At 49.7% G+C, this 15,003-nt stretch overlaps 1 protein-coding gene, 1 long non-coding RNA gene and 1 pseudogene across 2 annotated transcripts in view; 1 reads left to right on the top strand and 2 right to left on the bottom strand.

The window, feature by feature from the left end:
* LOC138102394 (zinc finger protein 180-like) overlaps positions 1-11,627 on the top strand; it is a 31,759-nt gene extending 20,132 nt beyond the window's left edge. The window contains exon 3 of the mRNA XM_069000106.1: positions 11,195-11,627. Within this exon, the coding sequence (XP_068856207.1) occupies positions 11,195-11,627 (433 nt within the window). The remainder of the gene's footprint in view (positions 1-11,194) is intronic.
* Positions 1-15,003, bottom strand: part of LOC138102437 (uncharacterized) — a 705,988-nt pseudogene that overhangs the window by 643,368 nt on the left and 47,617 nt on the right.
* Positions 360-3,596, bottom strand: LOC138102451 (uncharacterized). Its single transcript, XR_011147418.1, has 3 exons — positions 3,346-3,596; positions 2,770-3,254; positions 360-597 (listed from the first exon to the last, which is right to left on the bottom strand). It is a non-coding gene; the product is annotated as an uncharacterized lncRNA (long non-coding RNA).

Genomic DNA, 15,003 nt, shown 5'->3' with positions numbered 1-15,003 from the left:
CAGGTCCCCGGGCCCTGAATAAAGCACCGCATAAACTGACTCTCTGTTGGTTTGTGTTTGTGGTCGGTGGGCAACAGTTTTCTGGCGACCGCGGCAGGACTCCGGGGGTCGTAGGGGCGGTTCGCGGGGTGATCTGCTCCGTGCCGGCACCAGGTGATTTCTGGGGAGACATCAGCCCGTGCCCGACCCCGCGTCCGACGGACAACTGTGAGGTAAGCCCACAAGGTGCTTTATTCCTTTTAAACCGGTGGTGGTAGCCTGCCCGGTAAGACGAGTCTCTACTCGCAGGGTTGGGGCATTGGTTTGGGATTATAAAGCCTTGGCGCTGGCCGTCAGACAGAGCGAAAGCTTTGCAGAGCCAGCCCTTGCTTCTCGCGGCGACGAGATAAGCAAGGAGGGAATTGGATATTGTGGTAATTGGTATTGGTATTAGTCTGTGTGTTATTAGTTGTGTGCGTTATTGTGTGGTTGCATACCTCTGGAATGATGCCGTTGCGGGTGTTTCGGGCTTTGTCAAGTTCAGATAAGGATATTCCGGAGGATTCTCCCCTCGGGTGTTTGCTAAGTCATTGGAAGGAGGGTAAATTGGGACGGGAACTGCGGAAAAGAGAATTGATTGATTATTGTAATAAGGTATGGCCTGAATATGAAACTGGGGGGATGCAGTGGCCGTGGAATGGCACTATTAATTCTGAAATTATAACCCCCATGATGCGGTATTTACGGGAAAATGAGAAGTGGGATGAGATACCCTATTTGGATTTGTTTTATCAGCTAATAGGAAAAAAGGACTGGCAGAGGAAATGTGGAATGATGGTGTTAGAAACGGAACCAGAGGAAACGGGGGCAGGGGAAGAAGTGGTTTCGGAGGTTTTGTGAATCAGAATGTAGGGAACCAGATGATGGGTAGGGGTAGAGGTAAATTGGGGCCCAATCAGTGCGCCCGATGCTTCGCCAAAGGTCATTAGAAGAATGAGTGCCCCCTCAATTTGGGGATGGGGACACCGATGAGTAACTTTCCAGGAGGGAATCCCATGAATCAGGGAATGAATGCGAATGATGGGTTAAACCCTTTCGCGCCAGAACCACAAGGTGTCGCTCAAGCCTTTATGATGGGGGGCTATCAAAATCAGAGCTGACTAGATAAAGATCTAAAAGTGGTCCTGGAAGTTGACGGGGGGCCCAGGGAATTTAGGGTAGATACAGGAGCCACTTTCTCTGCAATCAATGAACAAATAGGACCGTTAAGTGATTCAGTTGTGAAAGTAGTAGGGGTGTCGGGGGAGGTGGTGGAGAGGTCATTCTTGCGGCCACTGGAAATCAAATTTGGAAACAAAGAATTGGATCACCAGTTTTTATATATGCCAAGCAGCCCGGAATGCTTGTTGGGGCGAGATTTATTATCGGCACTGGATGCAAAAATCATATTCGAGAAAGGGCGTGCTAAACTAGAAATCCCGGAGGGGAATCTGGCAAAACTTTTTGTGATTAAAGAGACAAAGACAGAGGAGATACCCCAGGAAATAGAGCAGGCAGTAGTCCCGTGGGTATGGGAAACAGGGACCCCGGGCAGATCCAGGGTAGCCGTTCCTGTGAAAATTGAATTAAAGGAAGGGGCACACCCGGTAAGAGTTCGACAGTATCCTATCAGTTTGGAAGCCAGGAAAGGAATTGCCCCAATGATCACGCAATTTATAGCATTAGGGATTTTACAAGAATGCGAATCGGAATTTAATACTCCAATCTTTCCGGTAAGGAAACCAAATGGGAAATACAGGTTGGTGCAGGACCTGAGAGCAGTAAATGCAATTGCCAAAGATATACACCCGGTGGTGGCCAATCCATATACATTGTTAACATCGATTTCTGAGAATTTTCAGTGGTTCACAGTGATTGATCTAAAAGACGCCTTCTTCTGCATCCCACTGGCCCCCGAGAGTCGATACATTTTCGCCTTTGAATGGGAAAGCCCAGACACTCGCCGCAAGCGACAGTTAACATGGACCAGGTTGCCACAAGGATTTAAGTGTTCACCCACCATTTTTGGAAACCAGCTAGCAAAGGAGTTAGAGGAATGGAAAACTACCAAGGTAAAAGATTCTCCTTTTTCTTATGTTGTTTTACAATATGTGGATGACATACTCCTGGGAACAGAGGAGCGGGAACTGTGCTCAAAGTTAACAATTGAACTATTAAACATGTTGGGTCAGGCAGGATACCGAGTATCCAAGGAAAAAGCGCAGCTAGTGCAACAGAAGGTGATTTATCTGGGATGTGAAATATCACAAGGAGTCAGGAGAATAGGGGTGAACCGCATTCAAGCCATCTGTGCAATCCCTGTACCACGAAATAATCAGGAACTAAGATCTTTTCTAGGAATGGTCAGCTGGTGTCACCTGTGGATTCCGAATTTCGGACTTATGGCCAAACCACTATATGAAACAATCAAGGAACCCGAATTTAAGTGGGGTAAGACACAGCACAAGGCCTTTCAGGAATTGAAGCAAGCACTCAAAGAGGCCCCCGCTCTGGGTCTGCCTGACCTGACAAAAGACTTTCAATTGTATGTGCATGAAAGGCAGAGATTAGCTTTAGGAGTACTCACGCAACGACTGGGGTCATGGAAGAGGCCCGTGGGGTACTTCTTGAAACAGCTGGACATGGTGAGCGGAGGGTGGCCAGGGTGTTTGCGAGCAGTGGCTGCTACGGTAATCCTAATTCAGGAGGCACGGAAACTGACGCTGGGAAAACACATCACGGTATATGTACCTCACATGGTCATAGCCGTCTTGGAACAAAAAGGGGGGCATTGGCTCTCCTCCAGCAGAATGATGCAGTACCAGGCTCAGTTGCGGGAACAAGATGATGTTGAATTGAAAATAACCAACCATCTCAATCCAGCAGAATTCCTTAGGTCCACCCAAGAGGAAGGAGAACTGGAGCATGACTGCGTGGAGGTGATCGAACAAGTGTATGCCAGCCGTGAAGATCTGAAAGATGTCCCGATGGCAGATCCCGATGTGGAGCTGTTTACGGACGGATCCAGTTTTATGGAGCATGGAACCAGGTATGCAGGGTATGCTGTGGTGACACTCCAGGAAATAGTGGAAGCTAAAGCACTGCCTCCGGAAACTTCAGCGCAAAAAGCAGAAGTATGGGCGTTGGTAAGGGCATTGGTCCTTAGTAGAGACAGGAAAGTGAATATTTGGACTGATTCAAAGTATGCATTTGGTGTAGTTCACATCCATGGGGCTCTGTGGAAAGAAAGAGGACTTTTGACCTCTCAAGGCTCACAGATCAAACATAAGGAAGTAATAATTCAGTTGTTGGAAGCTGTACACTTACCTAAAGCAGTAGCGATCATGCATGTCCGAGGTCATCAAGCAGACTCCGGGAAGGAATTTCAGGGGAATCGGATGGCAGATGAAGCTGCGAAAAAGGCAGCCAGATTGGTCTGGACTCAAATGGCTCTGATACCGACAAGAGAAAATCCCGCTGCACCTTATTTGGAAGAGAAACCGTGCTACTCTCCGGAGGATGAACGGTTGGCACAATTCACTGGAGCAAGAAGGAATGTTGTAGGATGGTATGTAACACCGGTCGGACAAGTTATACTGCCAGTGGGATTAATTAAAGTAGTCATGGAAACTGAGCATAACAAACTCCACTGTGGTGCAGAAGCATTGGTAGAACATCTAAAGAAAATAGTACTCTCTAATTCGATGATAACAATGGCCAAAAGAATAAATGCCACCTGCCCGATTTGCATTAAAAATAACCCGTTGGTTAGAAGACAGGTCCAAATGGGGAAAATACGTGTAGGGCCACAACCAGGGGATTACTGGCAAATAGATTTTTCCGAGTTACCAAAATCTCAGGCATACAAGTACTTACTAGTTTATGTGTGCACCTTTTCAGGATGGCCCGAAGCTTTCCCTTGCAGGACGAACCAGGCCAAGGAGGTAGTGAAAACCCTTCTCAAGGAAATTATTCCGAGGTTTGGGGTTCCTTTAGGAATATCATCAGATAGAGGACCACATTTTACTGCAGGGATCGTGCAGGAAGTTTCTACTATTCTGGGAATTCAGTGGCACTTACACACCCCCTGGAGACCTCAATCTAGTGGTCAGGTGGAACGAATGAATCAAACTCTGAAAAATCAAATTAAAAAGATTTGTCAAGAAGCTAAAATACAGTGGCCCCAAGCATTGCCTCTAGCCCTTCTGAGGATTAGGATTAAACCACGAGAAAGGATAGGGGTAAGTCCGTATGAAATTTTGTACGGCAAACCATATCATGCTGTAACCTATCAAGGGGACCCACATGTAATTGGGGATCAGATGATTGTAAATTATGTTTTGTCTTTAAATAAGACCCTTGCAGCACTGAGATCCACGCTGGAGTGGAATCGACCGTTACCTCTGGACACTCCTGCTCACGATATTCACCCAGGAGACCAAGTTTATGTGAAGAACTGGTCGGTGGAGCCTCTGAAGGAAACATGGGACAGCCCCCATCAAGTGATAATGACAACTTACACCGCCGTCAAGGTCGACGGGATCAACAGCTGGATCCATTACACACGGGTCAAAAAGGTCCCCTCCCGATGGTCGGTGGAACCCCTATCTCCCACAAGAATGGTGTTCAAAGCCAAAAATTAATGCTGTTGTTGTTACTCTTGAGTAAAATAATAATTGTTGAAACCTTTGTTAAAATCACAATACCTGAATCAAGGGTGTGGGTACCGGAGAATTCAAATGTAAATCTCACATGTTTGTTTGTCGATGACCAGGGAGCTGGATGGGACAGAGTCAGGGCACGATGGAAATGGATCACCAAGGATCAAATTCAAGATAAAGGAGTAGAAACGGTCTGGGATGAGAAGCAGCAAAAAGGTAGGACTACCCTGCAGATATCCAATGTAACAAAGGCCAGAACAGGAAAATATGCTTGTATAGTTTAGATAAAAGGGAGTTATGATTATGAATTCGTAAATCTTGACATTTTAAATATCTCCCAAACAGAACCGGAAAATAAGGTCCAGGTGACTCTCCCAAATGGGAAAGTAGATATGTGGGATGGACCTCCTCTCAGAATAAAATGTACTCATAAAATTGAGACAGGGTGTCAGAAACAGATTGGAATGAAATGGTGGAAATGGAACACGACACAGGAAATGTGGAATCCACAGGTACAAGGGACAAGTTGGTGGACGCAGGGAAATGAAAGCAGAGGATGGTTGAATATAACGAACTCAGAGATTGGTAGATCGGAGGGTAAATACCTTTGTGTTCTCGTTTGTGGTAATAGGGGAGGTTATGGGGTCAGGAAGGTAGAAGTGGTATTACAACAGGATCGAGGAATCAAGCCTGAACAGGAAATATATAACGCAAAGGAAGGGCAGGATTTGGTTTTAAGATGTAGGATACCAACTGAAAGCTACACTGAGTATGAATGGTGGTTTGGAGGACAGAACTTGGTGGCTCAAGGGAAATATCAAATTAGAAGAAAACCCCAAGAAATAGTGTTAGTAATTAAAGAGGTCCTGGAACAGCAAGATAATGGACAATACTGGTGTTGGGTTGCTCGAGATGACTGGTGGGCAACCGGGATGATTAGTGTTTATGTTGAAAGAACAAGGGTGACTCGGTAGGTACCAGAGGATGAAATCCGAACCAAACCAGAGAATCTGATTGTGGGTTTAATTAGGGATTTTGGGCAAACACAAAATGTATCAGCAATCACTGCATGTCTGCCTTTGCCCCATGCGGCAGGAGATCCTATACCATGGGGAATTATACCAGCTCCAGACATGCCTGCATCTAATTGAACAGTTACCTTAAGTTGTACCCAGGAGACTAGGATCCGAACTAAATTGGTTAATCGGACAAATGTGATAAGGAGGAAAACCCCGGGGAACCGAGCAGATTGTTACAAGCTTCTGAATGCTGTATTTACCAAAATCGGAAGATTCCATGGAGTAGGATGGTGTGAATACGATGAGAGGCAAACGCTACAAGTCCCGGCAACTGAACAATATTTTGAAATAATATGCCAGAATGTTACAAACACAACTACCATGGAGCAATGGCAGACAATCTGGGGACCTAGTTTGTTAGAAACCTATAGTTACATAGGAACAGTTCAATGGTGTATTTATTGGAAGGGACGGAAAAACCAAACTTACTCAAAGACCTATCAAGAACAGGGTAGTTGGAGAAAAGATGCACCTGGAATGACCGATTGGAATTGCACTAAGGTCTTCACTTGTGACAGCCCAAGTGAGTCTGTGAGTCTACTGCCTGTAAAGGTACTTTTGAGATTTGGCTGTGAATGTAGGGGATATAACCACACGATAAAAGACAAAAATACAGAAGGAGAGTTAAACTGTAAAACTACATCAATCCGAGCTCCAGGAAATTTAGTTTGGGTAATGGGTCACGGACACTGGACCACTCATATGCCGGTAGATGGTCCAACTACACAAATTACTTTAGGAGTTCCAACTCTTTGTCCTTTTTGGAAATCGACAAAATTGACGGCCTCAGAAATACAAATGAGACATAAGCGAGATATAAGTCAGGAAATTGGGGACATAGGGTTAGAAGAAGGGGAAGATTGGCATGAACCTTCTTCAGGAGTTAAATTTGGGTGGGTATTAGAATCTCTCTTTGCACAAATATCATCATATTGAAACAGGGAAATGCTGTACAAATTGTTGGGGCAAACAGAAAGGTTGGCGGCTGTGACCAAGAAGGGATTCAAGGACTTAAATCTGCAGTTACAAGCTACGTCTAGGATGACAATTCAAAATCGGATGGCTTTAGATATGATATTGTTAAAGGAGCATGGCGTATGTGGATATCTGCATGGTAGAGATGATCATTGCTGCATTCACATCCCGAATGTTACACAGGAAGTAGAAAAGGATATAAGTCAATTAGAACAGATTGAAGGAAAGGTGAATAATATTCAGAAAGAGGCAGAACATAATTGGGTTGGAGAACTGTTCAGCTCCCTGGGAATTCGGATGTCCGGATGGATATCCTCAATTGTACAGTATGGAATCATGATTGTTATAATAATTTTAGTTGCCTTAATAGTATATAAGTGTCTTTTAGGAATGATTGTCAAGGAAGGTCAACACTCTCGGCGAATAATGAAGGCGATAATGCGAAGAGAAGTTCTGGCAGAACCAGCCGTTCCACCTCCTGCTTATCGCGAAACAGCGACGTGAATTGTTGAGCATCCTTGCGAACCCAGAAGAAGCTCGAAGGATGCTCAAAAGGGGGGACTTGCTACAAAAAGGATAGGATATTGGATTTTAGAAGTAGTAAGGCTAAGGCTCTGCTAGGCTGTAAGGCCTCAGGTGTAGAAATAGTTCTCTTGGGAAACAGGAATGGAATGTGCTGGGTGGGGAAGTTAGGAGTAGTGAATTAGCTGGGCATAGTTCTGGGTTGATATATGTTGCGTGCAAGGGGGATTTCAGTGGTGGGAGTTCAATTGAGCATTATCTAAGACTAGACAACCATGAAGATATACGGCTTGGGGTATGATTATCAATTGTTAATGTTTTGTATGTGTGCCAATGTTTGAAACTGTATAAAGAGCTGAGTGAAACGATAGGTCTTTGGGAAGCCTGATTTGGGACACCAGTCCCCAGGTCCCCGGGCCCTGAATAAAGCACCGCATAAACTGACTCTCTGTTGGTTTGTGTTTGTGGTCGGTGGGCAACAGTACTGTCCAGAGGGGTAAAACCTTTCAAAACAGGCAGAGAAGTATTCTCTGCATTCTAGGTTCCCATGTATTTGATGACTCATATGTTTTTTTTTTCCCTTTGCTTTCTGCCAGGTAGGAGCAGCCGTGTACTTGGTAATCACTCTGCCTTTGCTTAACCACTGCGCTCTCGCTGTGTTCTGGCTGAGGGGGGAAATGCTGCATTTTTCTGCTGTTTGTTTTCTGTGTTCAGTCTACAAAAGCCAGTTTTACCCAGCCCTTGAAATAGCCAGAATATTTAAATAGAGCATATAAGTAAAAGGAGGGCTGTAGAACTGCTGTAAATAATCCTTTCCCCCCTCTGTGGTCACTTTCTCTGAACATGGTAATTCTGGACAGTATTGTAAGAGCACAGAGGCAACAAAAGCAGGTGGTTACTGTAGTTTCAGTAAATGAAGCCAGTTTTACTTGGCTGAAGGTGTTTTCTAATTTCTGTCCTCTTGCCTGATATTCATGAAGGGCCTTTCTGAGCGCATTGAAGTCCTGACTGTTTCCATGTAACATTTGATCTCTTTTACCTATAAAAGCACAGGGACCGTCTCTGATGTTTTTAAGTACATCCTTAAGCCCAGGGTTTTATTGCCACTGTGGCTGACTCAGATCTGTGGAGGAGCACAAGCACTTTCCTTACGCTTTGTCCAGAGAAGCTGGGGCTGCCCCCGGATCCCTGGCAGTGTCCACGGCCAGGCTGGGTGGGGCTGGGAGCAGCCTGGGGTAGTGGGAGGTGTCCCTGCCCAGGGCAGGGGTGGCACTGGATGGGCTTTAAGGTCCCCCCAGCCCAGTGCACGATTCTGTCATTGAGTGATCAACAGCACCTGTAGCTGTGGGCAGAGCTGGGTTCACTTGAAGTTCAGGAAACAAAGCAGCAGCCACAGCTTCCTCGTGCCCAGCCGGGGCTGTGCTGCGGGAAATTAACGGGAATTGCGGAGGAAGTGATTCGATGCCATTTCCAGGGAGCTGCAGTATGTCTGTGGTCATGTGGGGGTGTTACAGCGGGGAATACTGTAACAAGTATATATCAAACCAGGAGTCCCGTGGAAAGGAAATATATCTGGACAGATTCATGGTAGATGTTTCAGAGAGATGTTTATTTCTCCAGCCGCATGGCTGGGGCCCTGCTCAGGAACTGCTGCAGTCACGGGACCCCGGGACCTTTGCTCATCCCGGGGAACACAAACCAACCAATGGGGAACGAGGCTGACCAGGGGCAGGGAAACCCCGTGCCTCCCCCCCCAGGGCCCCTCCCCCCAGGGCCCCATGGCAGGGGGGGGAGACCCCAACATCTCACCCGTTTTATTTTAATAAAATGAGAATGAAAACAACTGGATAAACATAACAGAAACAGTTTCAAAACAAAACAAGCCACTCTCCTGAGTCTTTAAATGTCCAAACAGATTCTCTGGAACATCTTACGGCTGACAGAAGAGAGACAGAACTCTCTGAGCATGCTTTGTGGGGAAACTGAGGCAGGAGAGGGCTTGATTTCTTCCCTCCCCCTTTTCATCCCCCCATCGGCATTGAAGAGGAATTGTAAGGAAATGGAACTGTATAAGGAAGCCATGGGGTGAAAAACGGATTAGGAATAAACTGGGGATAGGGTAAACTTAGGAAAGGGTTCATATTGGGTATAGGGTAAAAGGGGAAATTAGGCTGTGGGTAGGGAGATTGCTGGGATGGATATTGTTTATAATTTTGTGCATAATGGCTGCCTTTGACAGGAATACCCCCAGGCCCAGTAACATTCGCTGCTTATAAACCCTTCTTTCCTTGTACTATATCAAACTGTACAACTTCCCCATCTCCTACACTTTGCAGGTAATTTTTAGGGTTATTCCTTTTAATGGCAGTTCTACAGATGAATAAGTCTTCGCCTGTATCATCTCATGTTATAAATCCATAGTTGTTTTTTACATCGTACCATTTCACAGTTCCTGTGACTTTCGTTGCTAAAACTTCTCCTATCACGTGCTTACGTGTTTGTCGTGGGTGCCGGTCCCGCGTGGCTGCTGCCTCGCCGACTCCAATGTCTTGGCCAGGGCCTCGCGTTGCGGCCGCTCTGTGTCGTCCGAGCGGCGCTGCTCCGGCGCGTGTCTGGGCTCTGCGCGACCCCGCGCTGCCATCGCCGCTGGCTCCGTGGCCTGTGAGTGGTTCCACTCCACAAACTCCACGCTGCTTCGAGAGCGGCCCCGTTTCGGCTCGGCGCTGCACTGCGCGGTTTCTTGTGTCGCTGTGGAAACCGCCGCTTCCCCCTCCACAGGGCTCTCCGAGCCATGTGCTCAGAGCGGCCCGCCATGCCAAGCCCCGGTTCCTGGCTGCTTGTGGCCCATGGCACCCACGGCGCCTGCGGCATCGCTCCCTCACTCGCGGCCGCGTGGCCAGGGACCCTGAGACAGGGATGGGGTCTGCGACAAGGCGCGCGCTCCCGAGGGGGCCGGGCGCATCCAGCACAGGCACCTCTGCCGGCACGGCTGCAGTCAGGCGCTCCCAGGGTGGCTGCCACCAGGTCTCGGCCACGGGAGAAGTATGATCTTCTGCTTTAGGGGTAATGGGACCATATAAATGCTCTTCAAGAGCGTCCCTGATTATAAGGTATGCACGGAAAGCTTCGCTTTGATCCCATACCTTATCCCAGATCTCGTTCCAGAAACACCCCTCACAAGATTCAGGAGGTTCGATATCAAAAAGTAAGTCTCGAGAAATATAGGGGAACCTTTTGAAAAGCCACATAAAGAAGTGTTCTACATCTCCCGGTTGCATTACTTTTTTGTTTTGTTGTTCAAGCATTCCTTTTACTTCTAGATACATTTTTTTCTGTGGCTCAGAGAGCCCCATTTCCCACGATTCGTCCATAGTCCAGAGAGAATATCCAAACCAAGATAAGAAGAGAGAGGCCTAGAGTTGTTTTTTACTCATGAATTTCCTCAGGGATCGGTGTCTTGCCCGCATTCTTCCACCAGGGGCTGAATGTTTATCTTTTGGAGGGGTTTTTTTCTGAATCTTGATTTTTTGGAAGTTTTGTGTCTGTGTCTTGATGTTTGTGGGACTTTTGGGCTGAATCTTGGTGTTTTTGAGGTCTTAACAGACACAAGATGCCCGGTGATGGACTTGGGCAGGAGGAACCCCCAGCCATGGCGCTCACCCGTTGTTTTTCCCCCCAGACTAGGATTTGTCATTCCCAAGGTGTGGCTGGATGGAGGAGGAGGAAAAGCCCCGGAGATGCCGCATGAGGAGGAGGGGCTGCAAACGCAGCCTAGAGAGATCCAAGGAGGAAAGAGCTGCCCTGAGCCAGGAAGGCGTCCGGAGATCCAGGCAGAACTCAGAGCTGGGGGAGAAGCCTCAGGGTGGGGAGAAGCCCCACAAGTGCTTGGAATGTGGGAGGGGCTTCAGCTACAAATCCCATCTGAGGGTACACAAGGAGGATCCACACTGGGGAAAAGCCCTACGAGTGTGGGGAATGTGGGAAGAGCTTCACCAGCAGCTCCGAGCTGATCCAGCACCAGGTGATCCACACTGGGGCGAGGCCCTATGAGTGCTTGCAGTGTGGGAAGAGCTTCGGGTGGAGCTCCAGCCTGTGGACACACCAGCGTATCCACACTGGGGAGAGGCCCTACGAGTGTTCTGAGTGTGGGAAGAGGTTTCAGACCAGCTCCCACCTCCTCCAACATCAGCGGATTCACACGGATGAGAGGCCCTTCCGCTGCCCCGACTGTGGGAAGGGCTTCAAACGCAACGCCCACCTCATCACCCACTGGTGCATCCACACCGGGGAGAGGCCCTACGAGTGTCCCCAGTGTGGGAAGAGCTTCTCACAGAGCTCTAACTTGACCCGACACCAACAGAGGCACCGCTAAGGGAAGCCCTGTGAGTGCCCCGAGTGTGGGAAGAGCTTCGTGCGCTGCTCCAGCTCCATCCCCCGTGGGAGGATCGGCGTTGGATGATCCCCACTGACCCCTGTGGGGCAGAGCCCTGGTGACCCCCGTTCTGGGTGATCCGCGCTGGGTGGGGGGAAGGGGTTGGAGAGATTTCTTTGCCTTCTCCTTGTGCTGCTGGGATTTGGTTGGGAATAAATTCCCTCCCTGAGCCCAGGCTGGGTCTGTTGTGCCGGTGCTTGGGGCAAGATCTCTCCTGGTCCTTCTCTCAGCTCCTGGACCTTTCCTTGTATTTCCTGTCCCTGTGCAGTAGCAGAGGGCAGGGACAGAGCGGTTTTGGTGTCTTGTGGCATCCAGTAAAGGCCAGCTTAGTCCTGGGCATTGTGAGGGGCTTGTGGGGGTCCTCCGTTTGCTTATTTAAACCACACGGAAATGGGGGAATTCCTTTTGTTCCAGCTTGCCTGTTGGAAGATGGAAGGGGGCCTTGGAGCCTCCGGGCCCCGCCGGGTCAGGGCCCCTGCACCCCCTCCTTTCCCAACGCCGCAGCACAGACCCTGTGTCACTGCTGGGGGGGAACTGTCCCAGAGCCGCAGGCAGCTAAAGCCAGCCATGGAGTGCCACACAGCTAAACCCATCCGGCGCGGCTCCCTGGCACCGGCGGGTCCCTCTCCTCTCCACGCGGGGCCGGCGGAGCCAGCGGGAGCCGGCGGAGCCTCCTGTCTGCAGCCAGCACACTCCGCGCTGAACTGAAGAGGACACCACGCAGCCAGCAGCACAAAGGGAGCCAGGCTTTCTCCACCGTAGAGCCCGAACAAGAACACTCTTCAACGTGGCGGCTTCGGAGCCAGAGAGAAGAGAAAGTGAGTCCTGTGGGACGGAGCTGGAAATGGCGACGGGAGAAAAGAGGGCGGTGCCGCGATTCTCGCGCGCAGCTTAAAAAACTTCCTGCAGGCCGTGGTAAGAAACTGTAATATCACAAACTGTTTGTCTCTGATCCATTTGGAGTACATGGAGGGATGGAAAGTTCACCCGTGGCCCATGAAAATTATGAAAAGTGCCTATGCCAGGCTATATAGAAGTATTGAGAGGCTTTTACAGACCTCCTGTCACAAGAAAAACCCCATTTGTGTTCAGGCCAAAGTAATTCATCCTTAAAAAGATTAATAACCCCATGTGAAGGCCCATGTCTGGCAGTGTGAAGGAACGGTGAGATTTTTCAGGGCAGAGATGTTTTACACCACAGCAGATTGTTTCTTTCCGGGCGGGTCTGCTGTTGGGGGCACTTTGGGAACCACGTGATGCAGAAGAAAACCCTTTTTTCCTTAAGTATAACAAAGAGACTCTTCAAGAACTGCAACACTGACTAAAATCCCATGTTCTGCTTCCTTTGTGCGAGTTGGGTAAAAGGAGGGAAGTGCTGGAAGAGAGGGGAGGTTTGCTTGAATTTCTTGTTATTTCTTTTTACTTTTCATTCTGTTGGTAATAAACTTTTTCTTTGTACAGCAACTGTTTAAGTTTGAACCTGTTTTGCCTTGCAGCTCTCTAGTTTTCCTCAATATCTTCTTATTTTCCCCTTATGAAAAATAACAGATTTCGTGTGCTTGACGCTCAGCTGCGTCAAACCACGACAGGCAGAGCCCTGGTGCCCCCCGTCTGAGTGATCCATGTTTGGATCCAGTGTCCTGGGTTTGCATGGCCAGGCTTTGGAAATAGGGGGCCTCCAGGGGTGGCTTCCTTGAGCAGCTTCCAGAAGCTTCCCCCGTGTCCGGCTCCTGTTCCACCCCGCCCCTGAAGGCGAGGGTAACCCAGGGTCTGGTTCATGGCTCCCCTGGGGCAGATGAGAGTGAAACAACAGTGAAAGATCTGTGTTTATAATATATCTCTGTAGGGTTTATTTCAGAGCAGTTTGGTTGCTGTGTGAAGGGGGTTTGGAGCCCTTTTGGTTACCACCTCCAGTAATATTAAAAGCATAAAAGTAACACTTAGGAAACGTGTAAGGGCAAAGAAAGTAGGAGAGTAGAAGGATACACAGTCAGCAGCCCTGGATCAGCAACAAAACTTTTGGTTTTGGTTGTTCCAATGTCGCTGTCCTTGGTGTAAGTGATGGTCCCAGGCTGGATCCCGTGGGGGCTGGGGAAGCCCCAGAAACTCCAAGTTCGGTGGGTTAATACAGGTTCAGGTTTGGGTGAACAGCCAGGTACCTCCCCCGGGGGAGTTTTGCAGTGTCCGATGTCACACTGTGGATCCCGGGGCACTTTGGGGGCTCTGATGGTTTATGGCCCCTTCTAAGACATGGCCCTGCCCCTCCCGGCAGCGCAGCTGAGCCAGGCATGGCCCATGCGAAGGGATGGCAACCTCCAGGCCTCTGTGTGCATGTCCCGGGCCTGGCCTGGGCGGGTTCCCAGAGCTGGGCCAGTTGTGTAAGGGAGGGCGCTGCCCTGCTCCAAAGCCCTGTCCCACCTGGCCGGATCTGCTTCCCATCGGCCTCTGCCCTTCCCTGGCTCCAGGCCCGGCTCGGCCCCTCCGGGCTGGGTGTTCCCCCCCTGTGCCCCCGGGCGCTCCCTGTGCCCACGGCCAGCAAAGGCCCCGCTGCTGCTGCCGGTGGCCAATGGTTTGAGCCACTAACCCGGAACATTTCAGTCCCTCACAGCTCTGCACCCCAAAAGCCGAGAGGGATTGAAGGCGCCTCAAAGCGACTCCATCCCACTGCAAAGGGCTCAATTCCACCTCAAAACAATTCCATCCCACCTCTAAATTTTGGGGTATCCTCTGTGCCCAAACTGCTCCCAGTTGTAGATGTTCCTGTCCATGAACTTCACCCAGTTGTTGTCATCAAGGAAGTGCCAGTGGGCTTTTCCCCAGGAATGGAACACACCTGTGTGGGAGACAGGTCAGGGGGTGCCCCCCTCCAGCAGCCCCCAGCACCCCTCAGCAGGTTGGGAGCTCAAGGGACCCCTCTGGACACCCCTTTCCCACCCCTCTCTGCCCCACGGCCGCCTCAGCACCAGCTGCTGGGTGGGGAGGAACCCCCCATGAGACCCCCAGGGAGGGACAGGGGTTTGGGGACCCCCCCACGAGGTTCTGCCCCCCTGAGAGCCCCAGGGAACAGCTCAAGAGATCAAGTGATGGGGAAACGAAGGGACTCTCATGGGAAGCCCTTTCCCACTGTCCCCCCGGCCCTTATCCCCCTCTCAGACACCTTTCCCATCGTCCCTGCGCCCCTCCCCACTCACCCAAGAGCTCCTCGCCCGCAGCTGGGGGCTCCCAGCACCCAGAGTGGGGTGACACGGGGGAGAAACACGGGGGTTCCCATTCCCGATCCATCCCAGGGCCGGTTTTGCCCCCCCAGTCTCGGCCC

The sequence above is a fragment of the Aphelocoma coerulescens genome, unplaced genomic scaffold (genome assembly GCF_041296385.1).
Source record: "Aphelocoma coerulescens isolate FSJ_1873_10779 unplaced genomic scaffold, UR_Acoe_1.0 HiC_scaffold_75, whole genome shotgun sequence".
NCBI classification, from domain to species: domain Eukaryota; kingdom Metazoa; phylum Chordata; class Aves; order Passeriformes; family Corvidae; genus Aphelocoma; species Aphelocoma coerulescens.
The sequence above is the reverse complement of the archived record's forward strand: the minus strand, read 5'-3'. Positions and strand labels throughout refer to the sequence as shown.